General features: G+C 39.0%; 2 protein-coding genes across 2 annotated transcripts in view; both read left to right on the top strand.

The window, feature by feature from the left end:
- Window positions 1-17,490, top strand: part of CD47 (CD47 molecule) — a 52,728-nt gene extending 35,238 nt beyond the window's left edge. The window contains exons 5-11 of the mRNA XM_056858549.1: window positions 1,783-1,875; window positions 2,569-2,664; window positions 6,075-6,167; window positions 8,596-8,627; window positions 13,086-13,110; window positions 13,749-13,776; window positions 17,281-17,490. Of these exons, the coding sequence (XP_056714527.1) occupies window positions 1,783-1,875; window positions 2,569-2,664; window positions 6,075-6,167; window positions 8,596-8,627; window positions 13,086-13,110; window positions 13,749-13,774 (365 nt within the window). The 3' untranslated portion in view covers window positions 13,775-13,776; window positions 17,281-17,490. The remainder of the gene's footprint in view (window positions 1-1,782; window positions 1,876-2,568; window positions 2,665-6,074; window positions 6,168-8,595; window positions 8,628-13,085; window positions 13,111-13,748; window positions 13,777-17,280) is intronic.
- Window positions 1-26,699, top strand: part of MYH15 (myosin heavy chain 15) — a 307,159-nt gene that overhangs the window by 255,615 nt on the left and 24,845 nt on the right. The gene's annotated exons all lie outside the window — the stretch shown is intronic.

Below are 26,699 nucleotides of genomic sequence, written 5' to 3'. Positions count from 1 at the left end.
TTTTTAAACCACCTGGACATAATTTAATGAATTTGTGCCTGGTGTCGGGAATCACAAGGGAACAGCTGTATTTGCCATCCTTACTACTGGCAAAGATAATATCAACATTGGAGTATAGAGACACCAAGAACAACCCTCCACTTGACATATATTGCCCACAGTGTGAAAAGTACTGGAAAACTAATAACTAGAATTAATCAGTCAAATGCATGTAGGTTTAGATAGTGTTATGAAGGGTCACTGACAGTACAATCCAAAACCTGTTGACTTCAGTGGTCTTAGCAGGCTGTATCTCTGCTGAGGATTGCATGGTGAGAAGCAAATTTAAGTATAATGTGTTTTACCATGCCATTGTCATCTTTATTCCCAAATGCTTATGCCTATCAATAACTAGGCCAGGGATCCCCAGTGCGGTGGCCGTGGGTGCCATGATGCCTACCAATACCTTTCCTAGAGCCCACCCAAGTGTTTTTAGAAAGTGGATGGGACCTAGTGGAGCTTTTGCCCAGCAGGACTTCTGCTTGGTCATTGGAGATCTGACTGCTTTAATTAAAAAATAATAATTCTGTGGCAGCAGCTGCCAGAACAGCACAAGGACCTTCACTGTGTGACTGAAGGTAAGCTGTGTGTAAGCAAGAAAGTATTTTTTTCCACAATATGTCAATTTAAGGACTCCTGTTAAGCCTAGTTTCTGCCTGAAATGTTGGAGTTACCTTTAGAATTAAGCATAACCTTGCTCCCTGACATTTTTGTGGTTGGCTCCACCTCCTAAGGCAGCCATTTTGTTATTGTGCCCACCGCACTGTGTCTGAGTTCCAAAGGTACTCACAAGCTAAAAAAGGTTGGGGACCCCCGCACTAGGCACTATACAAAGATAGACATAGTTTAATATTATATACAGGAAGCAACTGGTTTTGTGTTCTCTCACAGCTAAAGGTTAATTCTTGCTTTATTTCTTTGCTTTGCAAGTGTTATCGTTAAAACATTAACAAAAGACATAAATAAACCCCGTGAAAAATAGCATGGTACCTGTCCAGGTGGCCTGCAATAGGATGGGGGCATCTGGAATACAAATCCAGCATTCAGTTTAAGTTGTTCTGGAAAAAGTAGCAAAGTGACTAGGGCGCACCCACCATTTACAGTGCAATCCTAACAACACTTTCCTGGGAGTAAGGCCCCATTGCATAGATCTGAGTAGGATTCTGAGCAGACCTCCTTAGAACGGCCCTGCTAGTTATTTTAGAAATCTTCATATGCTCTGTTTTTCTTCTAGTGATTTGGATTCGGCTAGTGTTCTATTTAGCAATCATTCTTGCATAAATGTTTAATAAAACAGAGTTGTCTTTATTTTGTGGTAATTTCTCCCCTAGGCTGCATATAAATAGGTTGGCTTTATAATTTCTTCTTTTATAGTATTGTACTCTTAAGTAATGTTGTTATGATGGATCCACTCCAGTCAACTGTTTTGCCTCTCCTGGAGTATTTCCAGTGTTAATGTTTCCCTGCTCAGAACTAGCACCGAATAGTGTGGACCATAAGAATACAATCTATATCTATTGACTGAACTACATATTCATTCAGGATTCAATTTATTTCTCTATGCAATGGCTTCTGGATTACAGGGCAGTAGGGCAGGGTAATACCCTTATGTAAGATCTTGCTTGGGTGACCAGAAAGCTTGCAAAAAATCTGAACTGTTCTTTACATAAAGATGTACAAATATCCTTTGTTTTGCTTATGCTTCAAGGCAGCGGTCTTTGTATTTTAACAAATTTCTTACAGATGGATTTGAAATGTCAAATCAAGTTGGGCTGGGCTTCATTGTACTCCCTGCTGTCCTTTTAGTACCCCTTCTCTACATTCTGTTGGACTCAGGTAAGATTCTGTCAACTTTCTGCACCTTGAACTTTAATGATTTGATGTGATTTGTGGGGAGAAGGGAGGGATTCGTAGTAATGTGGTAACTGGGTTCAGTTCTGGTCCTCAGCGCTGTCCCAGGAAACCTCTTTGGGCTGCAGGTAGAAACAGTGAAAGTGTAACTTTTCAGAGGTGCAGCTTGCCTCAGGGTTGGGCCATTGTACTGTGCGCTCCATACAGAGAGATTTTGTTTTCATCTCTGCCGCTCTCTGAAGTGTACCTTTGCTGTTACTTTCCACTGAGACAGGAAACTGAATTAGGCAGACTGTTTGATATCTAACCCAGGACGGCTTTGTCTGTGGGTCCAAGCCTCCTTAATTCTGATTTAAGCAGACAGGCTGCAAATGGCTGAAATTTGATTGGTTCATGAGATGTGATTATTTGTTGATGTATCATTGCCATATTTAATAAAGTTTATCTCTAGTGGTGCTGTGTTATATTAGGAAGCCTAGCACTAAAAGGTTTTTTTTTTTTTGGTCAGTTCTGTTTTTTTTTGTCTATGTGTATTATCCAATTTAGGAAGTACTGGTGTTGCATTTCCATGGATTTACATTACATTTGAAAATATCATTATTTATTATCATTTAAAGGCTTCTATTGGATTTTGATATTCTGGTTTTCAAGCATAGAATGTTTATTTTTCCCCCCTAGTTTTTGAGAAACCACCAAGCTTTGCAGTTGTATTGATAGTTTTGAAAGCACTTGGATATGTAATTGCTGTGACTGGATTTGCTATGTCTGTATCAGGTAAGCCGTGTGTTTACTTTATGGTATTAATATCTCTTCATGTTTTTGCTGTGTTTTTTTAAAAAAACTTGTTTATTCTTCAAGAGGACCCTGTTTGCATGCACACTGAGGAGTATCCTACGAAATAGCTTTTCTACACTGTCAACTCCCCAGGGATTTTGTGAAATCCACAGAGGGTTTCATAGAAGGGAATCTCTGAGCATTCTGTTATGACTATTTTATCTTGTGAACAAACAGTGGCCTGAAGGTGTTGATACATTTTCATTAGCATGGCCGTTCCATGCATTGCTGCATTTTGGAAGCAGAACCTTAAAAAGGTTGCTTTAAATTATTAACTTTGGTAACACTGTGTATCCTGGAGCATCACCCAAAGCCACTACTGACCTTTTCTGTCATTATTTTAATTTGTGCCCACAAGCATAGTGCGTGTGCGTACACGCCATGCATGCAGGGATACAGTCTCTGATGTCTTAGTAGAAGATAAATCTTCACTTAATTTATACATTTAGATGCATGCTTTACTCTAATAGTGTTACCTTCAAAAAGAAGGGTTATGTGATAAATGGAAAAAAAACATTAGTTTAACAAAAAGCTTGAAACAGGAGATAAAAACTAGGAAATCTTTACTGTTGGAAAAAAAAAACACTCAGAGAAACACCTGGACAGTTTTTTAAAAGTCATTGTTTAAGGTTGGCTAACCTGAAATAATGATGGCATACTCTACGTTTATATTCACTTTGCTCTTTTGGTGATTTTTTTGGGTATTACATATTGCAAAGTTCATAGGTAGTTTTTCTGTCTAGAAAAAGATACATCTGTAGCTGTAAAAGCAAAAAAAAATTATGTTAAAGGTTTTTTATTTTAAAAAAGAATAAAATGTATCACATAAGGAAAGCCGTGTAGAAACTAGAGTCAAATTTTATAAATCAGCGTTCAGTGCAGTGACACAATTACTGGCTTATGCCATAACTACATCCAGTGTGTGGCAGATGAAACAGGCTACAAGCACTGACCTATTTGCTATGCATACTCTGTTAGGCCTGCTTAATACTAGATATAGCTAGGACAAGTTGGTAGTCTTCTGTGGCTTTGATAAAAGGAAAACAAAGGAAAAACGGAGTGACTGTGATTGGGTCTCAGATAAGGTTGCATTTCCAATAAAATTGCTTAAATTAAGTTTGTATAAGTTTTAGTTGCATAAAATACATTGCCAAAATGTTGAAGTTTATTTTTATTGTTTTATGATGTCTCTTTTTGATCACAGGCCTATCCATAGTAGATGACAATTTTCGACAGAAATTTACTGTCTTTTGTTTAGGTGGCATCTTAAGTATGCGGGCAATTCTTTGGAATCCAGATTCTGACCATTTCTCCTTGTCTTCCTATCTCATTCTAAAACAGAAACAAAAAACCCAGACAATCTGTGTTGTTTTGAATAACTTCAACTGTCTTCTCTCATAGATGAAAGCAGAGCTTCTGTTTTATGCTTTTATCAAGAACTTCTATCTCTAGTAATAGTATTATCTAATTATATTAAGTTGCAGATTATTGTAGGCATTTTGTGTTACAAGTTCTGTCTTAAGTGTGGTGAGCCAGTGTGGTGTAGAGGTTAAAAGTGGTGGACTCTAATCTGGAGAACCGGGTTTGATTCCCCACTCCTCCACATAAAAGCCAGCTGGGTGACCTTGGTTTAGTCACAGTTCTCTCTGAACTTTCTCAGCCCCACCTACCTCAGTTTGTAAGCTGGTTTGATTCTCCTTAAAAGGTAGAGAAAGTCAGCATATAAAAACCAACTCCAACTCCTCCTCCTCCTCCTCCTCCTCCTCTTCTTCTTCTTCTTCTTCTTCTTCTTCTTCTTCTTCTTCTTCTTCTTCTTCTTCTTCTTCGCAACTTAATTATTGAAACATATGAACATGTGTTTACAAACCTCTTTGCTCAGCTGATTTTGGCTCCATAGCTTCTAAAGATGTTTTTTCCTGCATGTTTTTCCAGTAATTAGCACGAGGCCATTCTTATGCACTTGACCAGAAATACTAATGGGGAATACACGTGCGTGTTACAGCAAGGGCGAAAACGCATGGTCGCTTTAGCCTCCTTTATTCCCTGTTTCAGCCAGGATCGAACGCACGTTCGGCGAAATGCATGTGTTCGATCCTGGCTGAATCCTGGCTGAAACGGAATGAAGGAGGCTAAAGCGACCATACGTTTTCGCCCCAAGACTTGGGACTTTTCTGTAGCGGGAACATAGATGATTCATTTGGAAAGGGTTCTGTTTTGTTTCATAAGTGTTTTGTATTATAAACTACTTCACTCAATATGTAGGTGTCTGCTATCTTTAATATGGAAGCATATCCTGGTCTTTTTTATTGTATCACACCAATATAGGTGATGCAGATATTGTCTCCCCACAGAGTCTACAGAGGACAGCCCTTATATTATATATTATCATATACAGTATAAAACTTCATGTATAAAAACTTTATCTGTGGTTGAGGAGGACTTTGTAGTCCTCACAAGAAAAGGGCTTTCAGAACACAAACTCTCTTGAAGCTTAAGGGCCTCCACATGCACTGTCTTTTCTCCACCCCAGTGAAATAGGGGGTGTTCTGCTTCTCATTCCCCAGTGTTCACTGTTCTATAGGATGAATCCCTTAGATGCTCAACACAGACTGTTGCAAATGCCATCCCTTGTATATGGTGAAATATTTGCAAAATATGTTGGATGTATCGAAAGTCTGGTATATGCAGCCCCCCTCCCCCGCATCACAGTGGCATCCCAGATGTAATTTTTCTTTCTGCTCATTCTTGTAATTAATTCTGGACAAAGGCATCAGTGGATGGCTTATCGTTCATAGTTGTAACACTGTCATAGCCTAAACAACAGCACTAGTTCACACACACAATCCCACTTGTCCGTGTTGGTAGCTCAGGAAACCATTTTTGTAACAATTAAGCAACCGCATAGATAAACACAAGGAACTAGTTTAGTTTAAGAGGGATTACTTGTCCAAGTCAGTCTGTATTTGATCGTAGCAGGGTTGGAATAATAAGCAGATATGCAGTGATTCAAAGAGCAGCGGTTGCTCCTTTGTATATATTTAATGTTGCTGGACTCTTTTAAATATTTACCTACTCTAACTTCTTCTGTTTAAGATCTCAAGTTGAAACTGTCTCATTGTACGGTAGAGATGCATAAGTGTAGCTTCAAGATGCATCATCCAGTGCTAATCGGGTAAAATACAAATAAAAAAACCCCCAGTTAGCTAGCCATACCTCTAAAAAACTCATCACAGTGTAAAAGATTTTTCTGTTAAAGAATTATATCTCTGATTTTTCATTAGCTGTGTTTTAAACAAAGGAATTTTAGAACCACAAATGCTAACCTAAGTACTGTGTTTGTTTTTCAACAGCATGCCCCCCACTACAGGCTCCTGTCATTGTTTCAGGCTTAGCAATTATTGATCTTGTAGCAGTAATTGCCTTAGCTTATGTGATTATTATTGGTAAGTCCTTCCTGTTTAAAGTTATTTTCACAAAGTCCAGTACACGTTATTGACTTATATAGGAACGAAACATTCTGTCGACTCCAACTAGTAAATCTCTTGAGAAATATTTGATTTGAATTTTACATGCAAATTATCTAAATGGTTTGTTGATATTTCTCATGTAGGGTTCCTTTTTTTCCCCTTGATGAGATTTGCATAAGAATGCAAATGAAAAAAAGCAGTTTTATTGAAAGTGGCCTCCGCAAGACAACAGCAGAATCAAGATAATAGTTTGGTTGTATAGTTATTGTCTCTTCATAGGCTTCAGAGATTAGTTTTAGCTGAACTGGTAATTGTATTACAAAACGTTTTGGTTCCCCGCCCACACCCCTGCAATGGGACAGAAGGCTGCCATTCAGAGAAAAACAGTCAGGTCTGTCTGAGAGCACCCAAACAAACTAGTCAGGACATGGAGGACGTAGAGCAGCTTTCCCACCCATGAGAAGCTGGTGCAAGGGAAGTGAAGTTGCATCCAGAAAATTGTTTCTAAGTTCCCAAACTATTTTGTGTAGATAACATTCCTCCATAGACCCCTCTATTGCACAAGTCCTGTGAAGTCATGTATAGCAACTTAATGGGTGGTGTAGATGCAGGGTAGGAGGTCCTTACTACAGGTTACCATTGTGCTAGCTCTCTCTGTGTGTAAAGTGCCGTCAAGTCGCAGCCGACTTCTGGCGACCCCTTTTTTTGGGTTTTCATGGCAAGAGACTAACAGAGGTGGTTTGCCAGTGCCTTCCTCTGCACAGCAACCCTGGTATTCCTTGGTGGTCTCCCATCCAAATACTAACCAGGGCTGACCCTGCTTGGCTTCTGAGATCTGATGAGATCAGGCTGGCCTGGGCCATCCAGGTCAGGGCTCTCTAGTAAAAGTTAAATGTAATGTATTCCTTTACAAGTACCAAAGATTTTTAAGATGCATACTGAGAATTTTTGAAAACACATTTTTATTTTTTAAAGAGTTGTTTCTTACCCACCATCTCTTAAGAGATGTAAAAATCATTTTAAAACACACTGAAATAGATCCTTGACAAACTTGCTACTGTACCAATAGAGAAGAGGCTTGGCTTTTGTGCTGTTAATTGGTTAAAAGAAGAATAAACAGAGAAACAAATAAAAAAAGAAAGAGAACAAATATGTAAATATATTGTAATTAGCTAGAAGTGTTTCATTTTGAACTTATTTTCAACTTATGAGTTATCTTTCTTGTTGATCCATGATTGACTGAGTGCACAGGGTACAATCGCTGAAAATAAATTAATAATAAATAATATAGATTATGGGTTGATCAGTGTGGCAGAACATTAAGATTTGTAAAACTTGATGCACAGAACATCAGAAATATTGTACAAAAATTAGACAGTGAGAGAAATTGCTACAAAAATTGGTTGAAGATCCAACATGAGATGGACTGCCTCAATAAACGAAGCCACGGCCTTCACTTTGCAAGACCTGAAACAAGGCTGTTAACGATAGGATATTTTGGAGATCCTTAATTCATAGGGTTGCCATAAATTGGAAGTAGCTTCACAGCATATAACACAGCTCTTCCCAGGCAGGGGTTGATCCCAGCACCTAACCCTGAGACCCATTTAACTGGGAATGTGGGAAGCTATTCCATATTCACAGTTGAAGGCCTCTATGAAGAAAAAAATTCATATGTCATTATCTTGAAATTTCATTTTATTAATGGTCATTTATGCATGGGAGTTTTACCTAAGGTTCGTTACTGGCTGGACCCACACTTTCCAGTTGGGAATCTATGCACCAGCAGTCTCCAAACTCAAATCAAGTCCAGTCCTTTTAAATGCTGTGTTGTAATTGGCTTACTTCTCAGTGCTCACTGTGAGAGAAGATTCCCCCCAAACCCAACTGCCGCATAAAAAAAAACAAAAAAAAAATGGAGCAATCTGAAAGAAAGGGGGGAGAGAAATCCGAGCCTCGTTTTGAAAAGCCTTTCTTCTACTCAGAAAGAGCTCCGAGGAAGCAGGAAATATTTGAATCCCTGCCTCTTTACACACTGCTTTGTGATTGGCTGTGAGAGAAAGCAGTCTTCCTGTGGCCCGCACTTTGCCTTCTGCATGGCAATTTCAGCCGGGCTTTGCTCAGGGGAGAGGGAAGGGTCGGGTTAACAGATAAATGGGAAAACCCAGACATTGCGAGGGCTGGCAGCGAAGTCATTTCGAATGGACAGAGAACTCGTGCAGAACTTCAAGGAACAACCGAGTCAGACGGGGCGAACGTGAGTCCAAGTACCCATTCATAAATGACCAATGACAATTTATTTTATTAACAAGTACTGAGCAGCAGTCATTAACATTGTGTGCTTGCTATTTATTCCATTTTGGTATATAGTAAAAAAACGTGTGTCCTTTTCTTGTAATCTTAGGTTCCAACTTTAAAGATCATCAGCCTCCAAGGGTAAGCCTAAAATTAATGCATTTGGGGTGGGTAGATGGCTCAGGGGATTGGTAATGAGATACTGAGCCTTTCACGACTGTTTGGAACCAGGTTGGTAGCAAGCAAAATCACTGGTACCATGGCAAGAAGACTTGATCAGGACTTGCCTCCTTATATATTCAGCTCTATAAGAAGTCTTTCCAACTGCATCTTTTCTAATCTCCTTTCTTATATAAAGATTTCAGGTTTACTTAATGTATCAATGGATCAATAATGGGAGAATTAAAAAAACAGAAAAATCAAATTCATGCACATATATTATTAATGTGTGGCATTTTTGAACCCTGATATGGCAGTAGATTTATCCATATTCTGCTCTATAAAACAGTAAAACAGTTGCTATATGTTTTAATCCTCTTCAGCCTTAAAATCCTACAGTATAATCATCTGTTGTGTTATAATATAGCCCAGTTAATTCGCGGTTAAAAATAATTTTGAAAATTACCTCAGATTAATATCTGAGGTAATAATTATATAGCAATGCAAATCTAACAGGAAAGCTTTTGGGGAATTAGTATCCCACATTCCAAACAATTCAATTGATCCCAGCTCTTTTTCCAGAAAGTTTATAAGCAGCGCACTGGTTAGTAGCCAACATTTAGTTATGCATTCATTTTAACTATATATTTTATTGTGTGGAATGGGGAATGTCTAATTTTGGAGGTTTCCTTGAGTCCATTTAAGGGTTGCAGTGGTTTACATCTTGAAAGGAAGCCATGCTTGCTTTGCAGGAAGCATCAGAGAGCTCAGAAGTCATGATTTAGCTGCCCATACTAGCTTTAACCATGAGTAATTGTGGGGAATGATAAATTACTTTGGTATGTGTCCTTGGGGGTGTTTAAGAGTTGTTAATAACCATTCATACCTTGAAAGGCCTGTGCAAAAGCTGAAAAAAGTTGGAACCTGTGTGGTCCCAGCGGAAGAAACTGGAGAGAGGCAGATGTTTCACATCTTTCTCTTTCCCCAGCTGTCCCCTTTGAGTGCCAAAATGGTAATGACCAAGGGTTGAGGGATCTTAGTGGACTAAAAAACATGCAAAACAGGCAGCTGCAGTGAGAAGCAGGAAGTGGTCGAAATCATCTTTGCTGCCTCTTGAGACAGAAGAGCCTCAGCTGGTTTCTTGTACCAGTAGCTAGGAGGCATAAGATCCAGCCCTCAGTATGCTGCAAATAGATCCACGCCTTCAGTAATTATCATAATGACTGATAGAGAGAGCTGAAATGTTCCCTTTCAACACAACCTTGCAAGTTAAAAAAAAGACACAAAAAATTGAGACTTTACTCTATGGGTTGTAGTCTCTGAAATCTGTCAGGTTATGAAGAAGGACCAGCGGTTATGCAGATATTACATTACCAGAATCCCAACCTTTCTTCCTGTGCTCCTTCCTGAAATAAATACCCTTCTTTCTTTCATAGCTTTCTTCAACAGTGGTGAAGTGTTTGGGCTTCATTCATACTAATCAGATTTCTTTCTAATTAGGGTTTGCAAACCCACTTCAAGCCTTGATTTCAAACTGATTACAGGGCTACCCTAGTTACAACTATGGTTAGGGCTGGTATAGACATAATGCTACATCAGTGGTACTTATTCCACAGCTCGTAGAGAACCATGTTTTGCAGTTACTAGCAACCAAAAGAGCCACATGACTATTTTATGTCCTGGTCACCATCCCACAAAACATACCCATAGCTGGTAAACAGGTAAACAGAACCTTTATTGGCATTTACAATAACAGAACAAACAGGGCAAAGCAGCTACATATAAATCTAAAAACGTAGGAATACACAGTTCGTCTGTAATTTCATAATAAACAATTAAATGTGGGTCCCCCTCCTTCTTTCTTCCTCCTTTAGGATCTTGGCCAGGACATACCCATAGCTAATATTAAATAGTTATAACCTTTTAAATTACCAGATAACCTCTGAGCATGTCAGGTTATCTCTCCTCACCACTGTAGAACCTTAACTAGTCCTTGTGTGTTTGAAATGAGAAGGGCTTCGCTCTCAGCGTACTCATTCTCAGTTCAGCATGAGGCACAGCAACTCAGATAAGAGGATGAAATGGCCAAGGCTCCTGGGGGAGTCCAAGCTGGTCATGGAGAAGGGGGAGTAAAAACAACACCCCTCTGTGGCCAGATTGCTCTGTTCCTCTCTATTCTTTGTGGCTTGCTTGTTTTCCTCTTGACAACCACTTATGTTTTGGGATGAAAGTGCAGAGGCTGCATAGTAGAGGCCCTTTACTTCCATCCCTGACACAAGGCCTACAGCTCAGGGAGGCTTGTCGCTTACTAGTCTCCAATCCATGCACTGGTGGCTGTTTTAATGTGGGGACCCGCATGCCATTGACAAGCCCTACCAGGCAATGGCCTTTCTCTCTTTCCTGGAACATGTGGCAAGTGCCGCATTGAGGAACAGTGATCAGAAGAACCACAGGGGTTATATCAAAGAGCCATATGTGGCTCCCGAGCCAGTGAGTGAATATCACTGGATTACATAATGATTAAAACATGCCATAGCGGGCAGGATGCATGCTAGATTGTCAGCCCATTCCTGAGGTTGGAGGCTGAAAGTGGTGTGGAGACAGCGTGACCCCTGCACCAGCATAAGTGCCCACTTATCACGGAATAAGGGGCACTTACACTGAAATGGGGGGCATTTCTGTCGGTGCCTGGGCACCGCGGAGCTGCCCGGGGCTCCTCTGTTGCCGCAGCCTCTCTGGGACCTGAATCCTGGAAGAGAACTGCAGCGCCGGCATGGGGGACGTTCCTGGGGCATTTCCCGGGGCAGAGTTGACTTCAGTCAGTTTCCTCACCCCTTCCAGTCTGGGAACGCCCCCTTCAGAAACAAAGGTGCTGCGCCAGCTTTTTGTTAGTGCAGCATCACTGTTTTCAATGGGGCTATTTTCCCCATTTTCTATTTTTTATTATTTAAAAAGCCTTTTCTGCCTTGCAGCAGCTGGGAAACCTCTTTGGAGGCACTGTGGTGGCACCTCAGCCACACCGTACCCGGCCGCTGCAGGGCTCAGGAATGAACTGTGTGTCTCTCACTTATGGTTCTCTAACCATGCTTAGATAATTGGGAGTATTATACCTGACCCAGCTGTGGTGCACCTTGCTTACAGTATGCGGGTAACTATTCATTATAATGTAAAATGCATGACATACTAAACTAGGACTTTCAAATTCATGACGAATGTTCTAAAATCTTTTATTTCAAAGAAAGAGCAGTCCCCTTTCCTCCTCCTATTTGGGGGTCACAAAGAGTTATTTCTTCATACCTCTTACAGCTGTTGATTGGTATGGTAGAGAAGAATGGATATTCCAGTTTTAAAACTGACTAATCTTTCTTGCCAATATCAAATAATTATTTGGTAATACATAGAAAAGTGGAGAGCTAAAAAGATGAATATTTGCTTTGACAGAATACATTTTAATGGTATATTAAAATTAATGGTGATCCCTTAATCAGTTGTAAATTGTACCACCATTTGCACAAAGAATATTGTTTCAAGCTTTACTGCTATATAAGGTCCCCGTGTTAATATAGATAGTTGTATGGAACTGGTCAATGAAACCATTTCTGAATGTTCAGATCACAAGATATTTAGATCTCTGTATAAAGTCACTTAAAATCTTTTCCTGTTAAACTACACTGAGTTCATGATGTTCCTTTGTGCTGTAACTTATCTGTAACACATTATGCACATAATGAAATGAAGATTGGAGTAGCAGTTGGGTGCCAAGGTTTGAAATCTAAATAGACCTTTTTAAATCAGTTTGAATGGTCAGCTCCATGACTGCATTCAATGTAGTTAAGGGCTGTTTGATGGCAGAATACTTACATACTTATTATGTTTTTCCTTGGTACTAAGATTATAATGACATGGAGCAAACTAAAAGGAATTTAGGTTGCAGTTTAGGTTGGGTTTTAAGAGGCATTTCTTCTAAACTTCTGGTATAGGCATTAAATATGTTGATTAAAACAACAAGATTGGAACTGTGGACTGCTCTGTTAGACTCTACAAGAAGTCTCTGTTTTCAGGTAGTTTGTTACCAGATAAGCCACGTACATTTCCAGTCATTCATTGTAGATATGAAGCCACAAAGTATTGCTCTTTTTTCTTGTTGGTCTTTACTTTGTGTATGCAGTCAGATTGCCAAGTTATACTATTTTCACTGAAGTGCTATATGAGGAAGCAGGCATGTCGTCATTAGCTGCCCTGAAGATAACATAACAAATCCTGTCACTAATCTATCTGTCACGCGGGTAACATTATTAACAATCTGTTACTTCTTATATTTGTTTCGTAGAATCACTATTTACTGTATATGTCAATTAGAGTTATTTAATTTTGAAGATTGAAACTAGACAAAAGGCTTTAAATATATATATATGTACACATATTTTAAATATTTTACAGAAAGCTGTAGAAGAACCACTAAATGGTAGGTAATTATTGAAACTTCGTACTGTGATTCAGGGACTTGGCTTTGATTTCTGAACCAGGCCAGTGACTAACTGTTACTCTTGCTTAAACCTAAATATTTTTTTAAAATTAAAAGGATCCATGATGTTGAGTCACTGGATGTTTATCGATCTCTTACGGGTAGCTTTAGGCATTTGTAGATCCCTCGTGGTGGTTTTAGGGTATCAGTAGCATAGTACTTTTTATACAATTCGTGGCCAAATGGAGGCTTCTTGTTAAATATAGATATTGAAACTGTTCTGCATGGGGTAAAAATGTTGAAACGTTTTTCTGCATGAGAAGCATTAGTTTCTGGCTAGTGGTAGGCTAAGATCTTTTTTCAATGCCTTTGGACATCTTAGTTCCTCATTTGATCCAGCTGGTCTTGAGAGAGAGAGAAAATTCCACTTAAGGTGATATAAAATCAAAGCCATTGTTTTCCATGCTTGAATTGGGGAGAGACTTCAGTAATAACCCTCTAATTACTTCTACATTACTAAATGGAGGTCTGGCATGCAAGAAAGTAATCTTAAACCTAATCTGTCTAACGTTATGGTAGCTAACCTGTTCTTAAATGTTTGCTTGTCTAACTACTAATCTTTGCTTGGTTTTTTAAAGATGCAAAAGGAGTGATGTTAGAATGATGGTGAGTGCTTTTATGCATTGATCACATTTCTCAATATGTGCTTTTAGATTTTTTTGTTATTTTTTTTATAAACTGGGAGTACATGATAATAGCATAGTACTTGTACCGTTCCCATCCCATTGAGACAAAATCTTGTTTGTTTCATCATAAAATTGGCCCTGTAGTCAAATTTACTGATATAAGTTGCAGCAGTTCTTTCGCTTGGAATGGCAGTATACCACAGTTTTCGTGCTTGAGGATAATGCCAAATTTATTGCTGCTACTAAGCATTTGCAAATTCATTTGCTGGGACTGATGACACTCATCCTCTGGTAAGACGGTATGTCCAGTAGCACAAAAATATACACAGGCACACATACCAAATTCTTTGTGAAGTGCCGAGTTCCAGAGCGCAGTTTAGAAGAAAGGGTGTGTGCTGCTTTTGCCTGTTTAAAGCCATAACTAACATAAGGGAACCTATTCCTTCCTCTGAGTTTCTTGGTACATGCAAGTGAATGCAGGTGAACTACTGAGAAACTTGCACTGAAAACTCTCTTAGGTAATTGAATTTGCCAAGTAGGCCATCAATATACCCATGTAAATAGAATCCATCTTTGGTTTATGCTTTTAAAAGTTGCATGGCACCTTGAGTGCCTTAAGGCAAAGAGTGCAGTTTATAAACGAATATAAATAAATGAATTGATAAATATCACAGGTCACGTAATTCAAAGAAAATGTACCAGTTTTCTTATTATTGTACCAAGAGAATGGTGGAAAATAATGAAACAATCAAATTTACTTCATTCAGTGATTTGTTATTCACCTAATACTTCATTAACTTTTGTTACACTAAACCCATTATGAAAAGTCTAGATTAATTAATCCTAGACTGCAATCTAACTAGCAAGTAATTAGATTTTAGCCATTCAAGGAATTCATCAATGAGGTAATTGTGAATAGTTCATCAACTTGCTCCATAGTCAACTTCCTAAACTAAATTCTCTTGGAACATAATTGAAATTTGTTAATCTAAATGTGCAGCCTGCTCCTAAATACTTTGTGTGGGATCCACAGGAACATACAGTATGCTGACGTGTGCTTGAACTTTCGCCCCTTTCTTTCTCGAGGGTAGCTAGCTTCTTGTACTCCCTGAAAAGCTTTTCTTGCAGGTTAGTGGATCCTCCGGAGCAGGGGTCCCCAACCTTTTGGATCCTTGCGAGTACCTTTGGCATCCTGACGCAGCATGGTGGGCATGGCTGCAACAAAGGAGCTGCCACAGAAGGCAGAGCAGAGCCAGCCATAAAATGACTGACCCAGCTTGCCTTCAGTCACACAGTGAAGATCCTTGTGCTGTGGCAGCAACTGCTGCAAAAGCAACAATTTTTAAAAATTTGCACAGTCGATCAAATCTTCAGTGGTGAATCAGATGCCTTGCTGGGCAAAAGCCCCACATGGCCCCACCCGCTTTCAAAAAACATTTGGCAGTCGCCAGAAAAGGCATCAGTAGGCCCCATAGGGACCATGTTGGGGACCTTCTCTGGAGGCTTTTATGTGAAGGTTTCAGTCAGAAGCTGAAAATGGGAAAATCCCTGTGCACGTGTGTTAGTGCTTTAGATAGAGTCAGGGCCAATATGCCTACTCTTTCCTGATGTGTCTTCATTTGCTTGTGCACTGGCTAGAGAGCCAGTGCCTTTTTGCATTGTTCTTTGGCATCTTATCACACTTGTATCTTACCCTTCTTTCAAAAAATCCATTATCCATGAGGTTATCCAGTTTTATTCTTGAAACAATCTTGTGAGGCAGATCAGGCTGCAAGATAGTAACTTGTCAAAAACCTCAGTATCAGGGCTGCCGAGAGGGAGGGACTGGAGGGACAAAATTCAAGGGGCCCAAGTCAGCTGGAGAGCTCCTAAAGCCAACATCATGCTGCATCCAGTCTTTCCAACGATTTCCTTTTGATGCATTTCTGGCTGCAGCCACTAGGGGCACAGGGAAGTCTGAGCACAGTAAAAGGCACTCTGGCCTTTTATGCACAGGTTGTCCCCATTGTGGTCATCCCCTGACTACTTCAGGGCTTCGTTTTAATTATGCATGTATTTTACGACTTTCAGAAGACACCTTGCTATTGTGTTTCCTACTGTGAAGATAACCTGGGTCAAGGTGTTCTAATTCTCTTCATTTTTTGCATTGCAACTTTCATCATCATTCTGGGGCTGGTAGCCAGTTTTCAAGTATTATTTTCTGATGAATTATGCCTGCTACAAACTGAGACCCTTAGCTTCTGTTGCAAATCGTACTGTGGGGGGGGCGGGTCTCACCCGGGCCAGGATATTCCAGTGTCTTTCAGTTTTGGCCCTGGAACTCCCACAATCACCTTGAAGCTGGTGGCCAAGTTTGAGTCTCCTAGCCTTATTCTCTGATGAGTTATGCTTTCCATAAATGGACAGATGATTCATTTATTACTATAGATTCATGGTAACAGCAAGCAAAGTGATTTGTTAATGATATTTGGTTTGGATCAGGGTCATATGGGGGGCAGGTAGAATATTTGTCAGGGGGCCCATGGTGGCTCTCAGCAGCCCTGCTCAATATGCTTCATGGCTGAGTGGTGAATACAGACCCAATCCTAATGAAAGCTTTACTGGATTATACAGATACTGCAAGACTTGGGGATAGTTTTTGTTTACCTGTTAGGCATTGAAAAGACGTGCCATTGTGACCTAGTTATCATCTGTGTAGACTGAGTGTTGACTCCAGAGCCGAGCGACAAGTCATCACACATCCCATTAAAATGGAGGCTTAGAGTAACCATAACTGGTCCGTTTATAAGGATTGTCAGATTGGGGAGTTTCCCTGCCTTATTATCTTTGTTTTATAGAATGCAGTTCTGTAAAATATAGTTTAGTGACTAGTTAGATTTTCATTAATTGAAATTTAGTTGTGATATATGACTAATATTCTTTTTTTTCTGGTTTTCAAAATCTAATGCATCTCATTAAACTCACGAATCATTTAGTCAGTTGGATTGTATCGATGTAAAATGAAAAGATTTGCTGATTGGTGCAGTAAAGGGTGTTACGTACAACTGTAATCAAACAGAACAAGTAAAGGGAACAGGACTCTTCTTCCTTAGCAGCAATCTACTACTGCATAGTCATTTTAAAAAAATGCAAAATGGTATTTAACCTTATATGAGAAATGTAAATATATTTTTGTTTGCATTTGTTAACAAGGGGCAGAGGGATGATATCAGCTGGGTCTAAAATGAGTGATTTAACTATACACGTAAAATAACATTCATAATCTGCTAATAGGTTTGGGGATTAGTGTGGTTGTGACCATCAGTTGATACGGATCTTGTGCTGTGTGGATACAATTATAACACTTGTCTGTACTGTCGCTATCTCAAGTCCCTGGTGTTTTTCATCGGTTTTAGAAGCATAAGAATAATTTTAGATAATTTTTTTTAAGCAATGCAGATTTACCAGTGTGATTCCAACTAACGATTCTGTTTTAATTTTCTAGCTCCCGAAGTGAATTAACTGAATCTGCTATGGACATGGAAACAAGTGGAGAAAGACTTTTGTTCATACACCGTGGCCTTGACGATGCACTACTCAAAGAAAAAAAAATCAGGAAATTCGTTGTTTTGCATGTGTGGAAAAGTGCTGTAACGATTTACATGATGTAATTTTATAGTCACAGCAGCTGTAGTAGAGTTCAAAAGAGAAGTGAGTGTTGTATGCACGTGAGCCGTTTTCCTTTGGGGGTGGATGAGGGCAAGAAGACAAAAAAGACTCTTTTTATCCACTGTAGTAGGTCTCTTTAGTGCTGCACTTCTCAGAATGGTGTTGACTGCCACTTTACATAAAAAACCAAAACTTCTTCATGAAGGACCGCTTTCGGACATCATGGCGTTGCGAGTTAGCTGCCTTGTGCTCTGGGCCAGTTTGTGTGTCACTGTGCAACTGCTGTTCCTCGTACAGCATGGCACTTCCAGCCTCAAGTTACAGTAAAAGTTGCACAGCAACAATGCCTGAGGGATGGGGAGGGATTTCTTAGGGACTGTTTGCTCTGTTCTTTCCTCCAAAATACTTGTCCAGGGCCACCTTATTTCCTGCTCCACTTATAATGCCTAATTAATGTCTTCAGATAGCCTGAACATTGGCCAGCATCCGCCTTATGTTTAGCAAACGTCAGGCTAAGTTAGTATTGGTATGTCTGAAAGAACCTTAATTTCACGGGCCAGACTTCTATGGGACCACTTGCGTAAATCTTACGTGCTGCATGATAAATTGCTAGTGTTTCCTCTTTGATTTTACTTGCTGTCCTTTAAGAACCAATCCAGACCCAACCTACCTTTTGACATTTTTATCACAAATGCAGCAATAGAATTCGAATAAGAGAACTATTTATATGAACTGGGTTCATACCTGTATGGTGTGAATAGGAATGGATTTAATACAGGGTGAACCAATATTGTTCCTAGTATAACATTTTTACAAAACAATGGTACTTTTCTAAGAGAGATCTTCATTTCCAGTTCTTTCAAATGATCACAGAAGCCCCTGTTCACCCACTTGCTGCTAGTATTCCTGCTGTATATATATATTGTAATTCTCTGTGCGCTTTAGTGATCGGTATTTTAGTCTGAGTAACTTCCTCTCTCTTTCCTATTCTTTAATTAAAATGAACTTTAAAACTAAGGGCCAAGTCAGTGTTAACTCTAATATTCATAAAGCTGAGAATCATCCAGTGTGAATTCTGCTAATTAAAGCATCCTTCATCCCCTGCAGTTTGCAGTTACCAAAAATATATACATTGAAACAAGAGCTGTTCTCTGTCAGATCATTGGCTGCCAGCCTTTCAAATTAGACTACGGTTCTTAAATTGGAACCACAATCTATGTGATCTTGCCTTTTTGTTATTTACACGTGAATAATGTAAGAGGAATTCTATTCCTGTGCTTGTCTCGTTCTTACAGATGTTGAAATATTCTGTGTAGAGTCTGTTTTGCACATATTCTAAGTTCTACAAAAAAAAAAAAAAAAGCCTTGTCTGCCCCTTCTGCCACTTTCCAAATGACAGTTCAAACCCTCTAAGTGTTGCAGGAACAAATGAATTCTTCGATTCTATTGTTTCTGAACCATATCATGTAGTTATCTCTCTTTTGTAAATATGGGTCAGTTTCATGGCGCTCTTTGTTCGAATCATCAAGGACACTTTTACTCAGCCTTTTGATAGCATTCCAGGGCAGACTGTCTGGATTTTTCCCATCAGTACTTTTATTGTATGTTTAAGTAGTCAGTTACATCACATTTATAAAGGCTTTTTATTATTTTAAACCAGCTAGCCAGTTGTTCTTCCTTTCTTCTCCATGTGTGTGCCGGTAAAAACAACACAATAAAAGGCTGGTTGCGTAGGGTTTCTTTGATATCTAAATGGCTCGAACTGCAAGCGCAACAGACAACTCTCCACCCACCATGTGGTTATGCAAGCTTTTGGCGAGGTTATCCAGTTTTATCCTTACAGGTGTTTTGGTACAGCTTGGCTCCCACTCTTAGAATGTTAGATTTTCTTAGAGGCCTGAATATCACATACTGCCACTGACTTCTTACTCAATTATTTTTAGACTGGACAGAATATTTAATGGCTTATATTTCTGCTGTACTTTCAAAATAAACCCTGAACCCTGGGGTATGCTGCAGTTCAGTCCTCTAAAAACAACTATAATGGTAGGGACAGATGGGTTGAAAGCTTAACTCATGGGTATACTTGAATAAGGTGAGATTCGGAATTTTTGACCCTCTTATTAATTGAAACACAGGAATGTTCAAGGATATTCATATAAACATGGCAGGGGTAGATGACAAATGTACATTGGTTTCAGTACTTTAAAAGTTTGGGATCCTGGATCGTTCTATCATTTGTATGTGTATTGGTGAGGTTAGGCTCATCACCACCCTGAATACAAGCAAAATTCACTGTATCATACAAACTGGTAACCAGTCAAAGAGTTCCATAGCATTGTAGTAGATCTGGTTCTTTACAAATGCATCTCAGTTCTGGACTATGGGGAAGATGAGGGTTCACCTGCTTCATGAGATGTCCATATGAAATTGAAATCCATTTATTCCATTTGCCTCACAGAGTTGTATAATTTTGTTTAAAACTTTATATTAAGGAAAGCTGCAGAAAAACAATTGTATATTCCTAATGGTGAAGCAAATTTCTTTTATATAAGCAAAATATTACTAAGACGTACAGAAAGTCTTGGATTTTGCACGTGCCCTTTGGAGATACTTACAGTATATAAAAGGGCTTAGCTAAAGATTTCCTGTTGGTGCCATTAAAAAGTAGTTCTAGCTTTCCTAAAAATGCCATTTATTTTCCCTAGTGTTTTAAGAAACCAAAGTGGTTGCGGTTGTGTTAATGATCTAGTGAATTTAGTTATTGTAAAGATACAAAGCCAAATTTCTCATTATTTGAACATTTGGAAAAATCTTCCTCTCTTAACCTAAAAAAATGTTTTTATTTATTGAACATAGCGTTGTAAATAGAACTATAATTTGAATAAAACTGTTTTAAATTTTTTTGTGTTTCTGCTTGAGTCAGCACGGCTGCTAACAATAATTTCAAGGTTTGCTAGACTGCTTTTCCATCACAGTAACCCTGCAAAATGTTGTAAATTGCTACACAGTTCCATTTTAACAATGTGCATATAGTAATGCCCACTTTTTTCATTGAAAATGTAAAACCATTAAAACAGAAAAGGTCAGCAGTACAATGTTTTTGGTTAGTGTTTGAGTATTCAATGCTAGTCTAAATTACCATATAACATTAAATGGTTTAAAAATTTCAAATGATGCATAAAAAATAAAGCTTAAATCAATCAATAAAGCTTAAGTCACATATAGTATATCACTAGTTTTAAAAAAAAAACATTTTTAATTACTTGAAAAAATTCAGCACTTAAAAAACATATAAAAGAAAAGAATTTACATATTTCAATTAGATGGTTTATAGATTAATTGCATAGAAAATACTTGGAAAATGCACGTAGTTCAGCCACTTAAAGTATTTATCTTATTTCCAAAATTGGTATGCTGCCTTTTTGCCCAATGAAGGCTACCAAGGTGGGTACCGATTGGTATTGGCACCAATAAACAATTTTCCAGGTGACCAAGACAGTTTCTCTCATTCCATACTAGGTGAGGGGCATATGGAATCAAATATGAGCAATTATGTAATCTGCAGGTTAGTCTGGGGATATTTTTGCTTGCTGCCGGAATAGCCAGTTAATATATAATTATTTTAATACACTGAGAAGATCTTTGCAGATGTGATACAGAAAAGTCGTGTACAAGTTAAGCTGCAATCAGTCTGATTTAACATGAGTCTGTTTCAACATAGCAGAATATTAGCCCATTCTCACTCCGTTGTAGAATACTGTTGGACAATATAGTCTAATAGTGTATTCTCTTTTATTTCAGTTAGATCCTCCATAGAAAATGTGTAGCCCCTGAACTAAGGTCAACTTGTTATTTAAACAGTCCCTCAACAAAGTATCAAACAAAATCATTAGTCAGAACTCTTATAAGATTTTTGTAATGCCCTTGAAGATGAGAACAGAGACCTGCAATATTCAAAGGTAAAATGTGGGATTGCAAGAGGAAGTGTTGTCTTGGTGACTCCAAATATTTATAATTCCTATTTCCAAGACCAGTGTATAGTTCAATATCCGTTCCACCTCGTTTCTTACCACTTGCTATTAGATATTACCACTTTATGGTGGGGAAACATAGGGGATGCTGACTACACACACAATTATCAGCACAGCAAATTCTTAATTTTTATACCTACCCAGCATTTGTAAAGATTTGCTAAAACTAACATTTTGTTCCTCAGTTGGCAAGAGTGACAAGATATTAAAGCTTATTCTGATACATTTGATGCATAAAATCTCAGCCTGGCCTGCTTTAAATCCTTTTTATCAGCTGGTTTTTACTTACAATGTTTTAACCTTGCATGTTTTGTGGCACATTTTTTTTGGATTCTAACTACTGGTCCATAATTTCCATCATGTTCAAATATCTGCCTTTATGTTTGTCCTTAAAGCTTTGTACGTTTTACTCGGGGCCACTATTAAATGCAACTTGGAAACAGCAATTTGTGCGACAATTCTATTTGTTGTCAATGGTACCTAATGCAAACATGTTACATTTGTGTTTAAATAGCTACGCTGGTTGCCAAAGTGTTTCTGAGTGCAATTTAAAGCGGGGGTCCCCAATGTGGTGCCTGTGGGTGCCACGGCACCTGCTGCCGCCTTTGCTAGTGCTCACGAAAAGTTTTTCGAAAGTAGGTGGGGCCAGATAGGGCTTTTGCCTAGCTTTGGCAATACCTGCCACCACAGTATAAAGATCTTCATTGCGTGACTGGAGGCAAGCTGTGTATAAGCAAGCAAATATTTTATATCAATATGTTTACCTTATAAGGCATTCTGTTAAACAGAACTACTACCTGAAATGTTGAAGATTTATTATTAAAGTTATGTAATAACCTCACTTCCTGACATTTTATGGTGCGTCTGCCTCTTGCAATAGCCATTTTGTGGCTGCACCCAGAACGGTCCAAAGGTGCCTGCAGGCTCAAAAAGGTTGGGGACCCCTGTTTTAAGGTATTGCTTTGGACCCTTGCAGGTTTTTATGATTGAAGCCCTTCGCAGGTGTAGAACAGTCCTCATGAATCCATGTTTATAGTTTCCACTCTGTGGAATGGAATACCAGAGGAGGTAAGTAAGCTCACTCCCTTGTTGATTTTCTGAAAGAAGTGCAAGGTAGTGCTAACGTCTAGGGATTGCACACTGATGGCTGGCTTTTATTGGGTTTTGTTGAACGATCTTAATTTGAGAATAGTTCTGTGGGTTTCATTTGGGTTTAGGTTTTATTTTGTTGTATTTTTAAAGTATTTGGCTAGATTGTGATAAACTGCCTTGAGTAACTGAACATCGCCTTTGTTCCTTGCTTGCCCTGGTTCAATGTAATATTTGTTTGAATTTGCTGGAAAGCATACGTGTATAAGAAACAGCAGAATTTGGCATTTAATGAGCCAGATGAACCGCTTTCCCTATTGTAAAGACTGCAGAACATTATTCGTTGCAATCACCGAAGAAGGCTGGCATATGTCAGTGTCGCACATTACTTCAGAAACAGTAAATCGATAGTTTAGAAACCTGTAAATTCAGCTGCCAATACACTCTGTTTTATCTGTCTTTCCTTTTCAAATGGCAGGGTTGTACTGAGGATAGTGGACTGACCTAAGATCCAAGTTGCAGCCAGAGCGTCTACTGATGTTTTGCCATTCTCTGCTGTTCAGCAGAAGCCTCACTGGAGAATCCATTAATGAGTAGAAATATAAACTTCCATAGTATGCACATATCCCACATTTTTTAACGGGATAATGGTGGTGTCTGATTTTTGTTGCCTTCCTGACTTCTATAACTTCTCTCATGTGATAGTGTCTGAAGTATTTTTACTTGGTTCTTAGAAAAGATATAATACTAGTATGTGATGAAAAATTCACCAGCAGCATGTGCCCATTAGTTTTAGTTGAGGATCGACAAAGGTGAACTGTGGCGTGTGTGCTCACTTGGACTTCGCTGAATGACAGGCTCACACAGAGGGAGGTGAAAGTTATTCATCTGACTTAGCTGAATTTTGGTACAGTTAGTCCAAGACATCATAATTAGTAGAGAAATCTGAGAACAGAACATTTATGCTTCCCCCGTTAAAATACCCATCCTAAAATAGTTGTCATACCATCTAGAAAGGTAAAATTTAGTACCTCCATAGTCCAAGACAGCCTGGTTTCAAGGAAATGTGAAAACGGGTATTTGTAAATTTATTATATAAAATAGGACCCTCAAAATATATAAAGCTGAAAATACGAATGCATAGCTTTGCCAGCACTGATTACGAAAGACATCTGAAAATGAGGCATCTTTATATCTAGCAGTGAAACTATGCTAAGCCATACACTGGACAGAATGTTATGCTGTGAGATGTATAGCACCCCTTCTTTGCATCAGCTTTGGAGATATTTCTAGTAGCAGTAAGTTATGGTATATACTTACTATGTGCTCTTAATTCACAGTGGGTAGCCGTGTTAGTCTGTTTGCAGTAGTCAAAAAGGGCAGGAGTCCAGTAGCACCTTAAAGACAACAAATATTTTTGTTAGTCTTTAAGGTGCTACTGGACTCTTGCCCTTTTTGACTATGTGCTCTTAGTTTTTCAGTTGTAAAAGTACAGTTCTGCAACCGGTAACATTTCTGCCATTCTGCATGGCATTTTACTTTACATGGATATAATTTCCTGTTTCCTTAGATTTTTTTAAAAGCATTTGTATTTATATTGCAAAACAAGACTTTGGGTATCTGTGTAATAGGTTGTCCCATTTTGGTGAGCCTATACCACTGCATATTCTTCATTCTAGTTCATAATATCTGTTGAAGATGCATAGTTATTGCAATAGAGTCTTCCCTTTGATTTCTCTTTTCATTTGTTTCTTTTATTTATATTTGATAGTATGTATGGCCCAGGCTAGCCTGATCTCGTCAGATCTCAGAAACTAAGCAGGGTCGACCCTGGTTAGTATTTGGATGGGAGACCACCAAGGAATACCAGGGTTGCTGTGCAGAGGAAGGCACTGGCAAACCACCTCTGTTAGTCTCTTGCCATGAAAACCCCAAAAGGGGTCGCCAGAAGTCGGCTGCAACTTGACCGCACTTTACACACACACATATTTGATAGTGACACTACTGTTACAGTTCATAGATACTTTTAACAGTGGTCCAGATTGTTGGAGTCAATGGGCTGGAATCTATGGATGTGATCTTCTAACAGCAGGTTCAGTGCAAACAACCTTCTGCCAACACAAGACACTCTTCTATTCACAGAAGAGCCTGTAGTGGTTCTTATAGGGGTGTGCATTCAGAAATGATCATCTTCATACTTTCAGAAAAGGCATGATTATTATTTTTTGCAAAATTTCTAGAGTATTGCTGTTGCCATGTAAATTTGTTTCAGGGGAAGTTTTCATGATAGGAAATATCAGATATCCACCTCATTATTTCCTATATGGAAATAAATACAATTTTTTTGAGTTTCCAGTTGTAACATAAGCAAAACCAGGCCAGCCATGGGTAAAGCAGCGTTTTCTAAATATTGGAGGACTGCCCAGATATGTGGAAGAAAAATATAAATCAATCAAAGCATCCAAAATAGCAAATGGAGGAGTACTGAAGATGCTCCAGGAAGCTATGAAGGTTGAGTGTTAACAAAAAAAAATTCATGGAGGAGAGGGGTATTCATGGCTATTAGTTAGAATGGATGTTAGTCATGCTGCATACCTATTCTCTCTAGTATCCAGAGGAGCATGCCTATTATTTTGGGTGCGGTGGAACACAGGCAGGATGGTGCTGCTGCACTCGTTTGTGGCTTTTTGGAGGCACCTGTTTGGCCACTGTGTGAACAGACTGCTGGACTTGATGGGCCTTGGTCTGATCCAGCAGGGCCTTTCTTATGTTCTTAAAATAAAAATAAAAGGAAACAGGCCTGCTGACGCCCCTAAAAACTGACAAAATCATGGAGGAAAAAAGATTTTCAATCATTTATCTCCCGCTGGTCATGTAAAGCCCTGTGGGCTGCTAACATATGTTTGCTAAATGAAATGTTCTGATTTCTAGTTTCATGGTCTCAAGCCTTTCTACAAACGGCACGTTCCTTTGTTTCTGTACTCTGATGATTGCAAAATAATGATGTGTACAGCTTTATTAATAATACTGTCTCAGTTGGATTCTGAGATATATATCCAGATGTAGCACATATTTCTAAAACTGCACTGTAAAAAATGAAGAACAAAAGAGCATGGCAGCATAAGGCAATGCCTGTTTTGAAGGCCTATGCCAATTTACTGAAAGCTTGTGCAACTTCAAAACACCATTTCCCCCCCACTATATTATATACTGAATATGTAATCTAAGACTGAGGGATGTGCTCCATCAGATAGCTTTTCTGAGAGAGAGCTTTTCTGCTCTATCCAGCCCATTCCAATTCCGATTCTGGTTTTCCTAAGTGGTATGGTTTTAGAGCAATAGGCTGGCTGTTTGCATGTTTTACAGCAGGTGTGTGCTGGTTGTGACTTAGCCAGTCGAAACACAACCAACCAACCAACCATCTATGATGGCCCATCAGTCACCTTTTCCCTGCCAACTTTGTGCTGCAAATGCAAGAGGGTTGTTGAGCATCTGGCAGACCCCATCTGAGTGGTGGATGGCATTTTGCTTGGTAGGTCACATACAGGCCTTTCCAAAAATCATGTTGAGATTTTTTTTTGCCATTTTAAAATATAATATTTAAAATGCTGAAGATTCTTTAGAATGATGCTTGCTACTTGAATATCAGGAAAAAACAAGGTATTGGGTCATCTGCTTTTGTTTTCAGTACTTCTGCAGGGAGTGTAATGAAGCAGCGTTGGGTATATTCAGAACCTTCCTTAAGAACATAAGAAAAACCATGCTGGATCAGACCAAGGCCCATCAAGTCCTGCAGTCGGTTCACTCAGTGAACCGGTTCACTCAGGAACCAGGTTCCTCTAGGAATCCCACAAACAAGACAACTGCAGCACCATCCTGCCTGTGTTCCACAGCACCTAATATAATAGGCATGCTCCTCTGATCCTGGAGAGAATAGGTGTGTCATGACTAGTATTCATTTTGACTAGTATCCATTGATAGCCCTATCCTCCATAAACATGTCCACTCCCCTCTTAAAGCCTTCCAAGTTGGCAGCCATCACCACATCATGGGGCAGGGAGTTCCTTATTGCTCCTTGTTCCTTGAGATCCAGGTGGCGCAGGTGTGTGGCCTATCAGAGGTAGATTTATCA

The sequence above is a fragment of the Euleptes europaea genome, chromosome 12 (assembly GCF_029931775.1).
Source record: "Euleptes europaea isolate rEulEur1 chromosome 12, rEulEur1.hap1, whole genome shotgun sequence".
NCBI classification, from domain to species: domain Eukaryota; kingdom Metazoa; phylum Chordata; class Lepidosauria; order Squamata; family Sphaerodactylidae; genus Euleptes; species Euleptes europaea.
This window is presented reverse-complemented; position numbering and strand designations above follow the sequence as displayed.